The sequence below is a fragment of the Balaenoptera acutorostrata genome, chromosome 14 (assembly GCF_949987535.1).
Source record: "Balaenoptera acutorostrata chromosome 14, mBalAcu1.1, whole genome shotgun sequence".
Classification (NCBI taxonomy): domain Eukaryota; kingdom Metazoa; phylum Chordata; class Mammalia; order Artiodactyla; family Balaenopteridae; genus Balaenoptera; species Balaenoptera acutorostrata.
The window spans coordinates 52,142,042-52,160,311 of record NC_080077.1 but is presented as its reverse complement, the minus strand read 5'-3'; the positions used below and the strand labels follow the sequence as shown (position 1 = coordinate 52,160,311).

General features: G+C 42.2%; 1 protein-coding gene across 4 annotated transcripts in view; it reads left to right on the top strand.

Moving 5' to 3' along the window:
* Positions 1-17,716, top strand: part of AFG1L (AFG1 like ATPase) — a 232,073-nt gene extending 214,357 nt beyond the window's left edge. Inside the window, exons 13-15 of one of the 4 annotated variants that reach the window (XR_009005237.1) lie at positions 1,495-9,896; positions 12,992-13,187; positions 17,097-17,716. Coding sequence is in view for 1 of the 4 variants with exons in the window: in XM_007198446.2 (XP_007198508.2) it covers positions 1,495-1,623 (129 nt within the window). In the remaining 3 variants the exon portion in view is untranslated. Of the gene's footprint in view, positions 1-1,494; positions 15,812-17,096 lie in introns of those variants that run through there. The other 3 variants (XR_009005236.1, XR_009005235.1, XM_007198446.2) reach the window with 3 other exon arrangements.
* The last annotated feature ends 554 nt before the right edge of the window (positions 17,717-18,270 follow it).

Genomic DNA, 18,270 nt, shown 5'->3' with positions numbered 1-18,270 from the left:
ATGAAGTGCCTGGCAAGGCCCTTGCTTTAAAAGAAATCTATGCTTCATCTCCTAACCCCCATTCTGTAAACATTTGTGGAACACCTGTGGGTGCCAGGCTCTGGGGACACACTGTTGGTAACCAGCCTATGCTGGCCTAGTTCTCCTGGAGGTTGGAGTCTGGTGCTTCACCCCAAGCCAAGCAGAAGTGACTTTGCATTTCCTTCTTCTGCATAAATGTTACAGGGTATATTTCTCAACTGTAGGCAATTGAAGTATTAGTCAAAAATTTAAAACTATGAACATTCACCCCCAGAATGAGGCCAGCCCCATTCTTTCAACCCCAGTGTTGAAAGGCTATTTGGAATGAGGAGACAGTTCCTTATTGACCTGAGTAGAAATTACACGTTCTCAGGAATCTGGGAAAATGAGGCCAATAATTCTTTAAAAAGTAAACTTTGAAAATATGATTATTTAAATCTACATGTAGAAATAAATAGCTGCTTATGATCCCATTTCTCTAAGAGTGATACATCCAAATAAAGTCTTCAACAATTTGGAAGAATACACTTAAGGGGCTACATGATCTCAGTTCCTAAAGTCCTTTAAATCATTGGCTTTAAAATTTTTCTTCTGATCAGGGTTCAGATACAGGGCAAAGTAAGCTAAGCACTTGGGGCTAATAATCATGAAGAAATCAGGGCACGTGACCGTAGGGTGATGCAGTTTTACAGTAGGTCAGTAACTTGGACTTAGGAGTCCAGAACTTTTCTCTGAAAGAGTGTAATAGCAAACCCCTAAGGAAAGAGACAAAAATTCAACGTTCACTTCTGGCCACAGGCTGGTGTTGGAATCACCAGTCCCAGATGTTTACTGGCCTCACAGGGGGCTCCCCAGCTCAGCTGCTACATGGAAGGATCAAGTGTCCCAGCAGTTCAAGACCAAAAGCAGCTCTGGCCTTCCCGAAGTAAGCTCCCAGGCACGATCTCCAGGCCCACAGGAGACATCTCAGTCACCCAGTTTGGAAAAGGCTCTTCAGAAGTTCATCTTCAGGCCTCCCCTCAAGAATGTGGCCCTGTCTGTGGAGCTTCAGAAGAGGGTCTCAGCCTCGTACTGACATACCAGAACTTCTGGGGTTTTCTGTTACTTATTTCTGCTGTGCACTTTTTGAGAAAAAATTCCTTTTCTGTCTGGAATGTCCTTCCGTTAGATTTTGTAGAGAACTTTCATCTGAGCAAAAATTTTCTTATTTGGATTTTGGGGTGTTGTTTCAGCTTTAATTATTCATCGAATGTTTTCTCCCTGGTAATTTGTTCTGTTTATTGATTATTGGTTTAAATTAGCTGATTCTCTAGTCTAATTTAAGAAATTGTATATGAAAAAAATTTATAGAATATTTTGTAATATAAACCCAAGAAGTATTTTTTAAAGCCTGTACTTAGTTCTTTAAATTTTCAGTTGTGGGGGTTTTAATTGGTGCTAGGTTGTTGTTTTGTTTTGTTTTTTGGTAACCAGGACTCAGCAGAAGGACTCGCCATGTTTACTGGAGAAGAGGAAATCTTTGCATTTCAGCGCACAATTTCCCGACTCACAGAAATGCAGACTGAACAATACTGGAATGAAGGGGACAGAAGCAAGAAGTAGCCATCACTTTTGCATGAATAAAACTCTGGGCAAATCATTACCACAGGGAGAACTCTTTATTATGGGACTTGAAGGAATCATTTTCTCATCATTAATTAAGCACTTTGTCCTCTGGACCATTTTTATCTAAAATTGCTGTCAAAGATGTAGTGGATTAGTAAGTTAAAGCCATTTTTAGGTCTACTTTTTGCCTATTTATTTGGCCTTATTTCTGCACCACAAAATTAAAATCAGCACTCCTGAAGTTGAATGTAGGACTAGGCATTTTGGTTTCATATTAAGCCACCTGAATGAACCTTGAACACACACACACACGGTAAATGCAGGGTGTCCGGACATCTCTGAGCTTTGGCTACATGGTAGCCACACAATAGAAACACATCTTTATGAGAGGGGAAGAAAAAACTCTACATTTCAATTCAAAACAAGGAAAGCTTTATGATATTATTTCTTTTCTTTTTCCCCCATGGTACCTTATTGACCCTGGCTTTTTTTTTTTAAACATCTTTATTAGAGTATAATTGCTTTACAATGTTGTGTTAGTTTCTGCTGTATAACAAAGTGAATCAGCTATATGTATACATATATCCCCTTATCTCCTCCCTCTTGCATCTCCTTCCCACCCTCTGCATCCCACCCCTCTAGGTGGACACAAAGCACCAAGCTGATCTCCCTTTGCTATGTGGCTGCTTCCTACTAGCTATCTATTTTACATTTGGTAGTGTATATATGTCCATGCCACTCTCTCACTTGGTCCCAGCTTACCCTTCCCCCGCCCCGTGTTCTCAAGTCCATTCTCTACATCTGCATCTTTATTCCTGTCCGGCCCCTAGGTTCATCAGAACCTTTTTTTTTTAGATTCCATATTTTATGTGTTAGCATACAGTATTTGTTTTTCTCTTTCTGACTTACTTCGCTCTGTATGAAAGCCTCTAGGTCCATCCACCTCACTTCAAATAACTCTTTCATTCCTTTTTATGGCTGAGTAATATTCCATTGTATAGATGTGGCACACCTTTATCCATTCATCTGTCGATGGACACTTAGGTTGCTTCCATGTCCTGGCTATTGTAAATAGAGCTGCAGTGATCATTTCGGTACATGACTCTTTTTGAATTATGGTTTTCTCAGGGTATATGCCCAGTAGTGGTATTGCAGGGTCGTATGGATAGTTCTATTTTTAGTTTTTTAAGGAACCTCCATACTGTTCTCCATAGTGGCTGTATCAATTTACATTCCCACCAACAGTGCAAGAGGGTTCCTTTTTCTCCACACCTTCTCCAGCATTTATTGTTTGTAGATTTTTTGATGGTGGCCATTCTGACCAGTGTGAGGTGATACCTCATTGTAGTTTTGATTTGCATTTCTCTAATGGTTACTGATGTTGAGCATCCTTTCATGTCTTTATTGGCAATCTGTATATCTACTTTGGAGAAATGTCTATTTAGGTCTTCAGCCAATTTTTGGATTGGGTTGTTTGTTTTCTTGATATTGAGCTGCATGAGCTGCTTGTATATTTTGGAGATTAATCCTTTGTCAGTTGCTTCATTTGCAAATATTTTCTCCCATTCTGAGGGTTGTCTTTTCGTCTTGTTTATGGTTTCCTTTGCTGAGCAAAAGCTTTTCAATTTCATTAGGTCCCATTTGTTTATTTTTTTATTTCCATTTCTCTAGGAGGTGGGTCAAAAAGGATCTTGCTGTGATTTATGTCAAAGAGCGTTCTTCCGATGTTTTCCTCTAAGAGTTTTATAGTGTCTGGCCTTACATTTAGGTCTTTAAACCATTTTGAGTTTATTTTTGTGTATGGTGTTAGGAAGTGTTCTAATTTCATTCTTTTACAGGTAGCTGTCCAGTTTTCCCAGCACCACTTATTGAAGAGGCTGTCTTTTCTCCATTGTATATTCTTGCCTCCTTTATCAAAGATAAGGTGACCAGATGTGTGTGGGTTTACCTCTGGGCTTTCTATTCTGTTCTATTGATGTATATTTCTGTTTTTGTGCCAGTACCATACTGTCTTGATTACTGTAGCTTTGTAGTGTAGTCTGAAGTCAAGGAATCTGATTCCTCCAGCTCCATTTTTCTTTCTCAAGATTGCTTTGGCTGTTTGGGGTCTTTTGTGTTTCCATACAAATTGTGAAATTTTTTGTTCTAGTTCTGTGAAAAATGCCAGTGGTAGTTTGATAGGGATTGCACTAAATCTGTAGATTGCTTTGGGTAGTAGAGTCATTTTTACAATGTTGATTCTTCCAATCCAAGAACATGGTATATCTCTCCATCTGTTTGTATCATCTTTAATTTCTTTCATCAGTGTCTTATAGTTTTCTGCATACAGGTCTTTTGTCTCCTTAGGTAGGTTTATTCCTAGGTATTTTATTCTTTTTGTTGCAGTGGTAAATGGGAGTGCTTTCTTAATTCCTCTTTCAGATTTTTCATCATTAGTGTATAGAAATGCAAGAGATTTCTGTGCATTAATTTCATATCCTGCTACTTTACCAGATACACTGATTAGCTCTAGTAGTTTTCTGATAGCATCTTTAGGATTCTCTATGTATAGTATCATGTCATCTGCAAACAGTGACAGCTTTACTTCTTCTTTTCTGATTTGGATTCCTTTTATTTCTTTTTCTTCTCTGATTGCTGTGGCTAAAATTTCTGAAACTGTGTTTAATAATAGTGGTGAGAGTGGGCAACCTTGTCTTGTTCCTGTTTTTAGAGGAAATGGTTTCAGTTTTTCACCATTGAGAACGATGTTGGCTGTGGGTCTGTCATATATGGCCTTTATTATGTTGAAGTAAGTTCCCTCTATGCCTACGTTTTGGAGGGTTTTTATCATAAATGGGTGTTGAATTTTGTCGAAAGCTTTTTCTGCATCTATTGAGATGATCATATGGTTTTTATCCTTCAATTTGTTAATATGGTTTATCACATTGATTGATTTATGTATATTGAAGAATCCTTGCATTCCTGGGATAAACCCCACTTGATCATGGTGTATGATCCTTTTAATGTGCTGTTGGATTCTGTTTGCTAGTATTTTGTTGAGGAATTTTGCATCTACATTCATCAGTGATATTGGCCTGTAGTTTTCCTTTTTTGTGATGTCTTTGTCTGGTTTTGGTATCAGGATGATGGTGGCCTCATAGAATGAGTTTGGGAGTGTTCCTCCCTCTGCTATATTTTGGAAGAGTTTGAGAAGGATAGCTGTTAGCTCTTCTCTAAATGTTTGATAGAATTTGCCTGTGAAGCCATCTGGTCCTGGACTTTTGTTTGTTGGAAGACTTTTTAATCACAGTTTCAATTTCAGTGCTTGTGATTGGTCTCTTTATATTTTCTGTTTCTTCCTGGTTCAGTCTCGGAAGGTTGTGCTTTTCTAAGAATCTGTCCATTTCTTCCAGGTTGTCCATTTTATTGGCATAGAGTTGCTTGTAGTAATCTCTCATGATCCTTTCTTTGCATTTCTGCAGTGTCAGTTGTTACTTCTCCTTTTTCATTTCTAATTCTGTTGATTTGAGTCTTTTCCCTTTTCTTGTTGAGTCTAGCTAATGGTTTATCACTTTTGTTTATCTTCTCAAAGAACCAGCTTTTAGTTTTATTGATCTTTGCTACTGTTTCCTTCATTTCTTTTTCATTTATTTCTGATATAATCTTTATGATTTCTTGCCTTCTGCTAACTTTGTGGGTTTTTTGTTCTTCTTTCTCTACTTGCTTTAGGTGTAAGGTTAGGTTGTTTATTTGAGATGTTTCTTGTTTCTTGAGGTAGGATTGTATTGCTATAAACTTCCCTCTTAGAACTGGTTTTGCTGCATCCCATAGGTGTTGGGTCGTCGTGTTTTCATTGTCATTTGTTTCTAGGTATTTTTTGATTTCCTCAGTGATCTCTTGGTTATTTAGTGGCATATTGTTTAGCCTCCATGTGTTTGTATTTTTTACACTTTTTTTTCGTATAATTGGTATCTAATCTCATAACACTGTGTTCGGAAAAGATACTTGGTATGATTTCAATTTTCTTAAATTTACTGAGGCTTGATTTGTGACCCAAGATATGATCTATCCTGGAGAATGTTCCATGAACACTTGAGAAGAAAGTGTATTCTGTTGTTTTTGGATGGAATGTCCTGTAAATATCAATTAGGTCCATCTTGTTTAATGTGTCATTTAAAGCTTGTGTTTCCTTATTTATTTTCATTTTGGATGATCTGTCCATTGGTGAAAGTGGGGTGTTAAAGTCCCCTACTATTATTGTGTTACTGTCAATTTCCCCTTTTATGGCTATTAGCCTTTGCCTTATGTATTGAGGTGCTTTTATGTTGCATGCATAAATATACAATTGTTATATCTTCTTCTTGGATTGATCCCTTGATCATTATGTAGTGTGCTTCTTTGTCTCTCGTAACATTCTTTATTTTAAAGTCTATTTTGTCTGATATGAGAATTGCTACTCCAGCTTTCTTTAGATTTCCATTTCCATCCCCTCACTTTTAGTCTGTATGTGTCCCTAGGTCAGAAGTGGGTCTCTTGTAGACAGCATATATACGGATCTTGTTTTGTATCCATTTGGCCAGTCTGTGTCTTTTGGTTGGAGCATTTAATCCATTTACCTTTAAGGTAATTATGGATATGTATGTTCCTTTTACCATTTTCTCAGTTGTTTTGGGTTTGTTTTTGTAGGTCCTTTCCTTCTCTTGTGTTTCCTGCCTAGAGAAGTTCCTTTAGCATTTGTTGTGAAGCTGGTTTGGTGGTGCTGAATTCTCTTAGCTTTTGCTTGCCTGTAAAGGTTTAATTTCTCCATCAAATCTGAATGAGATCCTTGCTGGGTAGAGTAATCTTGGTTGTAGGTTTTTCCCTTTCATCATTTTAAATATGTCCTGCCGCACCCTTCTAGCTTGCAGAGTTTCTGCTGAGAAATCAGCTGTTAACCTTATGGGGATTCCTTTGTATGTTATTTGTTGCTTTTCCCTTGCTGCTTTTAATATTTTTCCTTTGTATTTAATTTTTGATAGTTTGATTAATATGTGTCTTGGCGTGTTTCTCCTTGGATTTATCCTGCCTGGGACTCTCTGCACTTCCTGGACTTGACTATTTCCTTTCCCATATTAGGGAAGTTTTCAACTATAATCTCTTCAGATATTTTCTCAGTCCCTTTCTGTTTCTCTTCCTCTTCTGGGACCCCTATTATTCGAATGTTGGTGTGTTTAATGTTGTCCCAGAGGTCTCTGAGACTGTCCTCAATTCTTTTCATTCTTTTTTCTTTAGTCTGCTCTGTGGTAGTTTTTTCTACTATTTTATCTTCCAGGTCACTTATCTGTTCTTCTGCCTCAGTTATTCTGCTATTGATTCCTTCTAGAGAATTTTTAATTTCACTTATTGTGTTGTTCATTATTGTTTGTTTGCTCTTTAGTTCTTCTAGGTCCTTGTTAAACGTTTCTTGTATTTTCTCCATTCTATTTCCAAGATTTTGGATCATCTTTATTATCATTACTCTGAATTCTTTTTCAGGTAGACTGCCTATTTCCTCTTCATTTGTTTGGTCTGGTGGGTTTTTACCTTGCTCCTTCATCTGCTGTGTATTTCTCTGTCTTCTCATCTTGCTTAACTTACTGCGTTTGGGGTCTCCTTTTTGCAGGCTGCAGGTTTGTGGTTCCTGTTGTTTTAGGTGTCTGCCCCCAGTGGGTAAGGTTGGCTCAGTGGGTTGTGTAGGCTTCCTGGTGGAGGGGACTGGTGCCTGTGTTCTGGTGGGTGGGGCTGGATCTTGTCTTTCTGGTGGGCAGGGCCGTGTTCAGTGGCATGTTTTGGAGTGTCTGTGAACTTAGTATGATTTTAGGCAGCCTCTCTGCTAATGGGTGGGGTTGTGTTCCTGTCTTGCTAGTTGTTTGGTATGGGATGTTCAGCACTGGAGCTTGCTGGTCGTTGGGTGGAACTGGGTCTTAGCGTTGAGACAGAGATCCTTGGGAGAGCTCTCACCAATTGATATCACGTGGGGCTGGGAGGTCTCTGATGGTCCAATGTCCTGAGCTCAGCTCTCCCACCTCAGATGCTCAGGCCTGACACCAGGCCGGAGCACCAAGACCCTGTCAGCCACACAGCTCAGAAGAAAAGGGAGAAGAAAAGAAAGAAAAAAATGATAATAAATTTTAAAAGTTATAAAAAAAAATTATTAAAGTAAAAAATATAAAATAGTAATAATAATTAAAAAAAGAAGAGCACAACCAAACCGAGAAACAAATCCACCAATGATAACAAGCACTAAAAACTATACTAAGATAAACATAAAAATCAGAAACAAGTCAGTCACAGACAGCAAACCCAAAGTCTACAGTTGCTCCCAAAGTCCACCTCCTCAGTTTGGGATGATTCGTTGTCTATTCAGGTATTGCACAGATGCAGGTACATCAAGTTGATTGTGGACATTTAATCCGCTGCTCCTGATGCTGCTGGGAGAGATTTCCCTTTCTCTTCTTTGTTCGCACAGCTTCTGGGGTTCAGCTTTGGATTTGGCCCCGCCTCTGCATGTAGGTCGCCCTCAGGCATCTGTTCCCTGCCCAGACAAGAGGGAGTTAAAGCAGCGGCTGATTAAGGGTCTCTGGCTCACTCAGGCCAGGGGAGGGTGGAGTATAATTGGAATGTGGGGCAAGCCTGCAGTGGCAGAGGCCAGCATGATGTTGCAACAGCCTGAGGTGTGCTGTGTGTTCTCCTGGGGAGGTTGCCCCTGGATCACGGGACCCTGGCAGTGATGGGCTTCACAGGCTCGGGGGGATGGGGTTTTGGAGAGTGACCTGTGCTTGCACACAGGATTCTTGGTGGCTGCAGCAGGAGCATTGGCGTTTCATGCCCGTCTCTCGTGTCTGAGCTGATAGCTGTGGCTCACGCCCGTCTCTGTAGCTCGCTTAGTTGGTGCTCTGCCTTCTGTGGGCAGACAGGGAAGGAATCCCCTCTCCTCGCACACCCCGAAACAATGGTCTCTTGCCTCTTAGGCAGGTCCAGACTTTTTCCCGGACTCCCTCCTGGCTAGCTGTGGCGCACTAGCCCCTTCAGGCTGTGTTCACGCAGCCAACCCCAGTCCTCTCCCTGGGATCCGACCTCCGAAGCCCGAACCTCAGCTCCCAGCCCGCACCCGCCCTGTTGGGTGAGCAGACAAGCCTCTCAGGCTGGTGAGTACTGGTCAGCACTGATCCTCTGTGCGGGGATCTCTCCCCTTTGCCTTCTGCACCCCTGTTGCTGTGCTCTCCTCAGTGGCTCTGAAGCTCCCCTCCCCGCCCACCCCCCGTCTCCACCCGCGGAGGGGCTTCCTAGTGTGTGGAAACTTCCTCCTTCACAGCTCCCTCCCAGAGGGACAGGTCCCGTCCCTGTTCTTTTGTCTCTGTTTTTTCTTTTTTCTTTTGCCCTACCCAGGTATGAGGGGAGTTTCCTGCCTTTTGGGAAGTCTGAGGTCTTCTGCCAGCGTTCAGTAGGTGTTCTGTAGGAGTTGTTCCACATGTAGATGTATTTTTGATGTATTTGTGGGGAGCAAGGTGATCTCCATGTCTTACTCATCTGCCATCTTGAAGGACCCCCCTTCTCTGATCTTATTTTAAACTGAAGTCAATAACATTTTAGAATATGGACTTATCCATGTGATTGTTGGGGGCTATAAATTACTCTAAATCTCCCAGGCCTCCAGACTTCCTTACAACAGAGAGTATGTTTTCTACCCTGAGTTCAAGCTTGGCAGGCAGGACCTGATCTCCAGTGGACACAGAGTTGCCTGAAAAAAATCGAGGATTATGATACCATAGAAAAAGGAGCAAGGGTGTCAAGTTCCAACTGACAGGTAGATCCCCCAACTCTGACAGCCAGGAGGAGGACAGACACCAGGAATGGGGACCAATGAGAGAGTGTTGGGAGGGGCAGAGTCCTGGACACGCTAAGCAGCAGAATGGGCTCTCCTCACCTGAGGCCATAGGACCCTGTGGACCGCGGCTCCTTCCCACTGCTCACATGCATTTGCTCTGGTCACAGGATGTCACTGCCACCCTTGCCTCTGCTTCTGCTGCGCAACGGGCCTAACAGTAAATGGGAAAGAACGCTTGACGAACCTACTTAAATAAAATCCAATTTGTCCTCCATTGAGGTCATTCCTTGACTATTCAAGTACAACCTGAGTTTGCTAACTGTTGTCACAGAAGGACTTGGTTGAGGCTGCTACAAGAGTCTAAATCCCTATTCAAGAGACAAGAAAAAAATGTGAAATCTACAAAGTCTTGTGAAAATCAACTATTTTGGGGGAGTAGGCACAGGTGAGTCAGTTTAAATAAATGATTATAATTAACATAAGTAAGCTCTTTGAACCTATGTATTAATAATTTATAAGTTAATAATCTATCCATATTAGTCTATTTTGGACATTAACCTAAGTCAATCAGATGGATAGATAAGGTGCCCAAGAATAGAGAAACATTTAAATCAAGCCTTCTGAAAATTAAATGTGATTTGAAAATATTTTTATGGAAGTGAAACAGTGAATTCAAAAAGAGGTTAAACAGGATATAAGGGAGAAAGGACAGGAAATAACCACTGTGTGCCAGATTTATTGCTAGACATTTCTAAATCTCACATAAAAAATAATCCTAGAGAGATAATATAATCATCCCTGTTTATAGACAAAAAAACTGAGGCTTAGAAAAGTAGCTTGACCTGAGATTCATAGTTTACAGCTACAAAACTCATGTACTATGTTTTATACCACACCACCTCTATAAAAACGAGATCATTTTTAATAGTGATTCTTTTTTGTTTAACTCAGTGAAGATGAACTTACAATAGAACCATTGCTTTGAACTCAAAAAGTATAAAATGTTTAACTTGAGTCTTTCAATCTTAGCTTTTTGTTTTCACATTTCTTTGCCAGTTATGCTATTCCTTAATAAAAAGACAGTGTGAATGGCTAGACAGACTGGTGGACAGCCTGATCGATAGAAACAGGAACGGTCCCTGAGTGTGTGGGTGTATGTGAAATAGTCCCCCACTCAAGTTCTGTTGCAAAAGTTTATTTGAGGTCAGATATTTGAAACGAGAATTTCATTTTTCCATAGAAACAATAATGTGATGTTAGTTAGAGCCTTGACTCAATGCACAGAAGCCTATGGAGTTCTCAGTGTAAACGCCCTATAATTTTGGTACTAAAGAACTTAAACTCCTTTTAAAATACAGTTTTTGTCAGTTTACCTAGGCCCTGTAGTTCGGGCCTAGGTACCAGGAAGGCAGAGGAGGGCTTATCAGGAGGTAGCTGGAGATGGTACATTTTTATCCCCATCTCCTCTCCACAGAGTCTGTTTCATGAAACAGGCTGCAAGAAAAAGAAACCAAAGACTTAAAGAAAACCTCCTACCAGGAAACAATATGGTAGTTCTACTAAAAAGGAAATTAATGCTAAAGTGAAACATGAAAGTGACCCCTAGATTGGAAAGCAACATTTCAATTCATGTGTTTTTTCTTCCAAGTCCTGTCCCAGTTACCCTCTCAGCATTCCAGTCTTTCTCCCTGGGATTGCATGAAATCTCTCAGAGCAAATACGCTCTCTCTCTCTTTTTTAAAAAATGCTTTAAATTCATACTTTGAAGATGGAGGTTTGAGCTGAGTATTGCTGTGGAACACTCCCTCTCACCTAGGAGGGTCACACTGAGGGTCTTTATAGTTGGGAAAATGCCAAGAGTACCCTCCAAAATGGCCACTAATCTCCAAATTTAGAAGAAATCAAGTGGAGAAAAAGGAACACTTTTCTTTAAAAAAAGAAAAGAAAGAAAGAAAAATCTGATCACTGCATTATTCTTGTATTTCTTTAGACAGTTGATAGGCTTATTTGTCAACATCAGTAATAATGATATAATAGACTTAAAGAATGTTTAACCTATTTCTGATGTTTACAAGGCACCAAAGAATATAGTACTGTTCTAATCAAATTTATGCATTTTCAGTGGGATTTCAAATTTTAGTCATAGGCAATATTTTAATCTCCCTGAATATATATATTCCTTGTACCTACAAGTGTGCAAATAACATAATTTTTAAATTACTTGGAATTTTGAAAAAAAATAAAATTTTATTTGTAAAATATGTAAATGGGTATACTCATATCCATTTATTTCTTTAACATTATTTAAGAGACACATCATGCTTACTATGTGCTGGGCATGGTTCTAAGTGCTTTATAAATAAACTATTTTGATCCTTATAATAATTCAATGAGATACATACTGTTATACCATTTGCAGACAGGGAAGCTGAAGTACAGAAAATGGGTCCAACAACTGCTAAGATGTACACTGGAGTCAGTAAAATGATCAAAATACTAATTTAATAAACTTCCGTGTAACTGCTTCTGTCCTGAAAACATTCTTCCTACTCCAAGTAACTTGAACCTACACTTGCAGCCCCTTCATCTGGGGTAAAAACACCCAGAGGGATTGGGCTCCTGGGTCCTGACATTTGGGTTCCTGATCAATTGTGGGACTCCGTCTGGTAGTAAGTCTGTGATCTTATAAATGACCTTCCTCAGATCCACTAGCCTCATAAGACATCACTTGCTAGTAGAAAAGGATTTTCTTTGGAGATGAATTTATAACTTTTTCTTTAAGGCAGACTCATTTTACCCACTGGCACAGCAGTTCATTTTACTGGTACAGAAAATTTAAAATAATACAATCTATCCTCTTGTTGAGTGTCTGCTGCCTTATACAGCTTTGCACTAAAAACTTCACATATGTCACCTCATCTCGTCTCGACTCAACCCAGTCAAATGTGTCACCTACTGACCTGTTTGTCATCTGTGATGGTGTGAAATTCCAGAAGGACATCTGTCCATCTTCCAAGCTCGCTCAGGAAGTCTTCCAGAGGTCATCCTGAGAAGTTTCCTCTCTCAGGGCTGTACTTGTCGGGGCCCCATCAGTTGAGAGCTGATCTCTCTGATGCACCTGCTCTTATCCGAGTACAGAGGGAAGGGCCCTGGATCTGGTTCTGCCAACTTTTGCTTTGTGACCTTGAGTTGGTGCTTTGAGCCTTTGTTTTCTCACATAGAAATGAGAACAGCAATTTCCATTTCATAAAGTTATTCTGAGGATAGTTGGTAAAGAGCACTTTGCAAATGGCAAAAGATTAAATACATATTAGTTGTTATTGATAGTGATGATTATGATCAGAAAGTAACAATAAATGCCTCCTCTGCTTTGCATCATAGCCCCTTGAAGAATGCAAAACAAGAGATGACCTATCCCAACTCAATATGGTTTCTAGCAGAAGGGAAAAGATGCACATTACGTGGCTAGACACCAAGGGCACAGAATTCTGGCTTAATGAGATGCTGTGAAGATTGTTAATTTCAAACCCATTCTTTCAGGATTAATAGAGAAAATGGATTGTCGTCGAACATCAAAGATTTCCCAGAAAGAGGGCACCATCTTGTGGTCAGTGGGAAGAACTGACAAAAAAAAATGTCTAAGAATCACGGAGTTGGAGAGCCAAGGTTCTCAAAATTGTAGTTCCCAGGCCTACCCCGGAGAGTCAGACGCAGTTGGTGAGATGTGGGACCCCAGGTAGGTACTTGGTAGAGCTCCCCGTGGGATTCTCCCCAGGGGATTCTAATGTGCAGCCAGGGTTGATAACCGCCAATCAGGAGGTCTTTCCCCTGACCACACAGAGTTGGGCCCATGTGGGACTCGTGACTCCTCACCAGGGCACTTCCCAGAGAGTAAACGCTGCTGCTGTGAAGCACACCAAGGCCTCTTAAGGGCCTCCCTGCCGCCTCCGAGAGCCTGTTCCTCTTCTTCCTTCCTCTGCTTCTCCTCCTTCCCTAGACTCTCCTGCCTTCTCCACCCCTACTACAGCAGACTAGCTAACCCAGCAGTGCTTCCTACTTTGCAAAGCACTCGCTTCTACCCTATCATTTCATCCACAGCAGTTCTCTGAAGGTGTGATTATCTTTACTTCCTAAGAGGAGATGGAGGCTCAAGGTGACACAGCCCGGAAACATGTCTTCTAGACCCAAATCTTGTGCTAATGGCCTTGTCTGCCACAGCAGTACTAATAATAGTCCCCATTTAGTGAGCCATTGTGGACCTTGAGGGCTGGGATAGGAAAGATGTGGGTGTAGGGGCATGGACAAGGGGATTGCTCCTCACAGCACCATACGGGATGGCAAAGAACTGGAACACGGTAGTCGGCAAAACTTTCAAGTATCAATCAGCACGATCATTATGTAAAAGGAGGTATTATCACCACTAGTGTTTTTGTCTGATGAGAAAACTGAGTGTCAAAAAGATGGACTAACTGGAGGCCACTGGGAATCTATCACTAGGGGAATGAATGGCTAAGGAAGGTGGACTCTGCCCGCAAGGGAATCCTCTGCAGGGTCAGAAGCAACGAAGCGTGTTTATGTATGGCATCATGGACAAGGCTCACATACCACTGAGGGAAAATTAGAGTTAATACCATTAACATAAGTTTGGAAACCCACATGCAAAATTACACTAAATATTTTTCTAGGGCACACAAAATCTAAATATACTTATGGAAATAGATTAGAGGGAAACAGCATACACTAGAGTGGATGCTTATGGGAGGAAGGAAATGAGATTGAATATGGTGGATGAGAGAGGAAAATTAAAAAGGCTGCCTCCCATGGGCAAATGATGTCAGTGTATCATAAACTGAGGCATATGATCAACATAATTTGATGCACCAGAGGTCCCTCAAAAGAGAGAAGAATGGAAAATATTTGGGGCAGAATCATCAGAATTTCTCCAGCAGACTGGGACTCCAGGGAGGTACAAAGACAACAGACATTTTTGGGATTGGCGATGAGGGTTTATAGAAAGTCTATTCGGAGTGGGACAAATGGGACCTAATTAAAATTAAAAGTGTTTGCATAGCAAAGGAAACCATCCACAAAACGAAAAGACAACCTACAGACTGGGAGAAAATATTTGCAAGTGATGCTCCCGACAAGGACTTAATTTCCAAAATATGCAAACAGCTCATATAGCCAGTATCAAAAAAACAAACAACCCAGTCAGAAAGTGGTCAGAAGACCTAAATAGACATTTCCCCAAAGAAGATAAACAGATGGCCAACAGGCATAAAATCAAGCAGCACTAGCTCGAGCACATGCTTATCCTGACTCATAAGGAATCCAGACACTTCGCTCATCCAGTGGGGTAGGGATCCAGAGGCAACCTGACAGAAGGGCCAGCGGGGCAACAACAGAGCACTGGTTAGGAGTCAGGAGTGTATTTGAGACCTTGTATTGCTGTAGCTTACATAACCTTGGACAAGTCACTTAGCATTATTCTTTGGGCCTCATCTATGAAGTTTTTCTCTGTGAAGTTCTGATATTTATAATTTGATTGAATAGTGCACAAATATAAGTGGCCAATAAACACATGAAAAAATATTCCATATATTGAGCAAAAATGTTCAATATCTCATTAGGGAAATGCAAATCAAAACCACAATGAGCTACCACTTCACACCGCTAGGATGGCTAGAATCAGAGAGACAGGTAAAACAAGTATTGGCAAGGAGGAAGGGAAACTGGAACCCTCATACATTGCTGATGAAAATGTAAAATGGTGCAGCTTTGGAAAGTAGCTTGGCAGTTCCACAAAACGTTAAACATTTAAAGTTACTGTATAATCCAGGAATTCCACTCCTAGGTATTTACCCAATTGAAATGAAAGTATATGTCCCCACAAAAACTTGTACGTGAATGTTCATAGACAACATTAGCCATATTAGCCCCATAGTGAAACAACCCAAATATCCACCAACTGATGAATACACATGATGTGGTATACCCATACAATGGGTAATTATTCAGCATTTGAAAGATGAAGTACCAATACATAACTACAACATGGACGGACCTGGAGCACATTATGTTAACCGAAAGAAGCCAGTCACAGAGGCTGCATACTCTATGATTCTATGTATGTGAAATGTCCAAAGTAGGCAAATCCATAGAGATAGAAAGTAGGGCCTAGAGGTGGTGGCAGGAGTGAGGAATAATTGCTGATGGGTACAGGGTTTTTTCTAGGGGTAATTTCAGGGGGTCTGAAATTAGATTGTGGTCATGATTGCACAATTCTGAGAATATACTGAAAACTACTGAACTGTGTACACTTCGAATGGTAGAATTTTAGGATATGTGAATTATATCTCAATAAAGCTGTTAAAAAATCTTGTACAAATATTCACTAATCATTCATTCATTCATCATTTACTTGCTATCTGCTCTGTGCCAGGAGCTAGGCACACCGAGGTGAATGAGACAAACTCCCTCGCTGTGATGGGCTCCTGATCTTTTGGGGACAACAAATGGACATAATGTAGTAAGTGCCAAGAGAGCAGCTTGCCCAGGTGTCCTGGGCACACTGAGAGCACTTCAGTCAGCCAGGAAGTTTAGTAAAAGGCAGAGAAAGGACAGCGCAACAGATGTTGTATGCTGGGGGAGAGGTGCAGGGTGACAAGACCCATCCCTCCTGCCCAGGAGATGAACTGAGTGTGGATACACAGTGCTAATACACAGGGCAGAGTGCGATAAATACTATGAGAAATTACTAAGTGGAAATTCAGAAGAGGGAGATATAATGACCTGAATGTTATTCTTCTGAATGGTCAGAGAGAACTGGGATGTAATGTGATCCTCCCAGACTTCACAGTTCATCTTTAGAACCCAAAATTCAGGGTGCATGGTGTGAAAACTGCTGATGTCATCAAAACGTGCCCCTTGTTTTGCACTAATAACCTATCATATTTTTACCAAATTCTGTAACATGAAGAATATTAAATTCAATTGCTAAAGAAGCATCAGTTGATTTCTGTTGATTAGAGTAACATAGTCTACAGAATTAAAAATAATTGCTTATACCTTTGTGGTACTGACATAATTTAACAGCACAAAGGTAATCCTCAAAGCATGATGAGGTAACATTCAGTTTGGGGCAAAATAGACACCCAGCGTATGGGTGAGCTACACCCTCATGGTGGGTTACACCTGCAGCATAACCCACGCTGTGAGGAGGAAGAGAAGGAGCTGCTGGGAGATGACGGGAGAGGAGCCCTTCAGGGGGCAGAGGAGAGGGGCAGGACAGTGATACTCAGAGCTGGGGTCAGAGCACCAGATAGAGGGTTCCAGGGTGGCTTTCTGATGCCAGCTGAGAGCAGGTCCTTCTTCCTGCTGGAACTGATGTGACAGCTCCTAGTGAGGCCCAGGGCCCGGCTCCTCATTCGGGGCTGAACTGGGTCTGCAGCCTGGGTGTGGCCTCTAGACTCACCTTGACCCCTGGCTCCGGAAGAGCTTTCTCCTCCGAGGCTCCGGGCCATCCCCAGATTGTGCCCCTGAGTTTTAGCCCCTTCAATTCTGCCTCAAGGCCAGAAACTGCGCCCCGGGGTTTCGAGGCTGGGGAGAGGGTGTCCTCACACCTGTTCTCTCCCTGCATTCACAGCATGCCTCCGCCTGCTCGTCCTCTGCAGAGCACAGCTTCCGGTTCCTGCTTTCCTTCCTCCTCTTGCCAAGCTCCGTGGGAGGTAGGACGGTCCGGACCAGGACCAGGAGACGCCGGCTGGCTTGAGTCCCAGCAAAGCCCAGTGCCTACGGACCTTGGTTTTTCTCACTCATCCAAGGGGGCTAGCTTGCTGTTTGGAGTCCGACAGACCTGGGGTTAAGTGCCTGCTCTGCCCATCAACGGCTGCGTGACCCTGGTATGTTCCTAACCGGGAAAGGACACCTATCTTGCAGGTGTTCTGGGGACGAGCACGTGACACAGCCGGCATCCGTCTGATGGTAACTGTCGTCTATGATGGTCCTCCTGAGAGCTGTGCTGGGTCACAGGGACGCCCATTCCTCCCCTTTTTTCAGGCTGACACTTTAGTTCCCTCTGAAGAATGAGAGAGGCGACCTGAGGAACCTGCCCATGAACTTGGAGGCCCAGATGGTAGCTGTTGTCACCCCTGCACTCCTGCCCCCAGACCCTGGCTGGGGCAGCCCATTTCCACCTTCAAGCTTCCTCCTGTGGATCGCTGCCCGGAGTGTTTGTGTTTGTGCTTCTTCTGCAGCAGCGCAAGGAGGGCCCCGCGTCCCTCCCCAGCACAAACCTCCCCCTGTGGGGTGGGGCTGCCGAGGAGTGCGTCCAGTTGGCCCTGTGATGCTGTGAAGAAACGGCCTCCTTCTCTAAGCTGAGTCGTGGGCTCCACTGAGAACCTAGGATGGATGCTCAGAAACCTCTTCTCAAGGTAACGGAAACGCGGCCGAGTTCTGCACACAGACCCTCAAGGCCATTGCCTGGATTCTTGTGGGGCCCATGGACACCACATTAAGAACCTGTCAGTCCTGGTCACTCCATGTCTGTGTGCAGCAGCCTCTTCCAGGAAGGGAAGGGTTCAGAGTGCTTCCTGCTCTCTGGAAGGTAACAGGGTCAGGGTGCCCCCCGCCCAGGCATGGCTGCTGGTGATGCTGAGGGTGCAGAAGAGCCTGAGGTCCTGCACTGCTCTCCTCCCAGGGAGGCCAAAGGCCCTCGGCCACCCAAGAGGCCCCCTGAGGTGTCCTGCACGTTCAGGGAGAGTCTGGCCTAGTGTCAACATTATCATCAGCAAATTGTAAGTAAAATCGTACATTTCTTT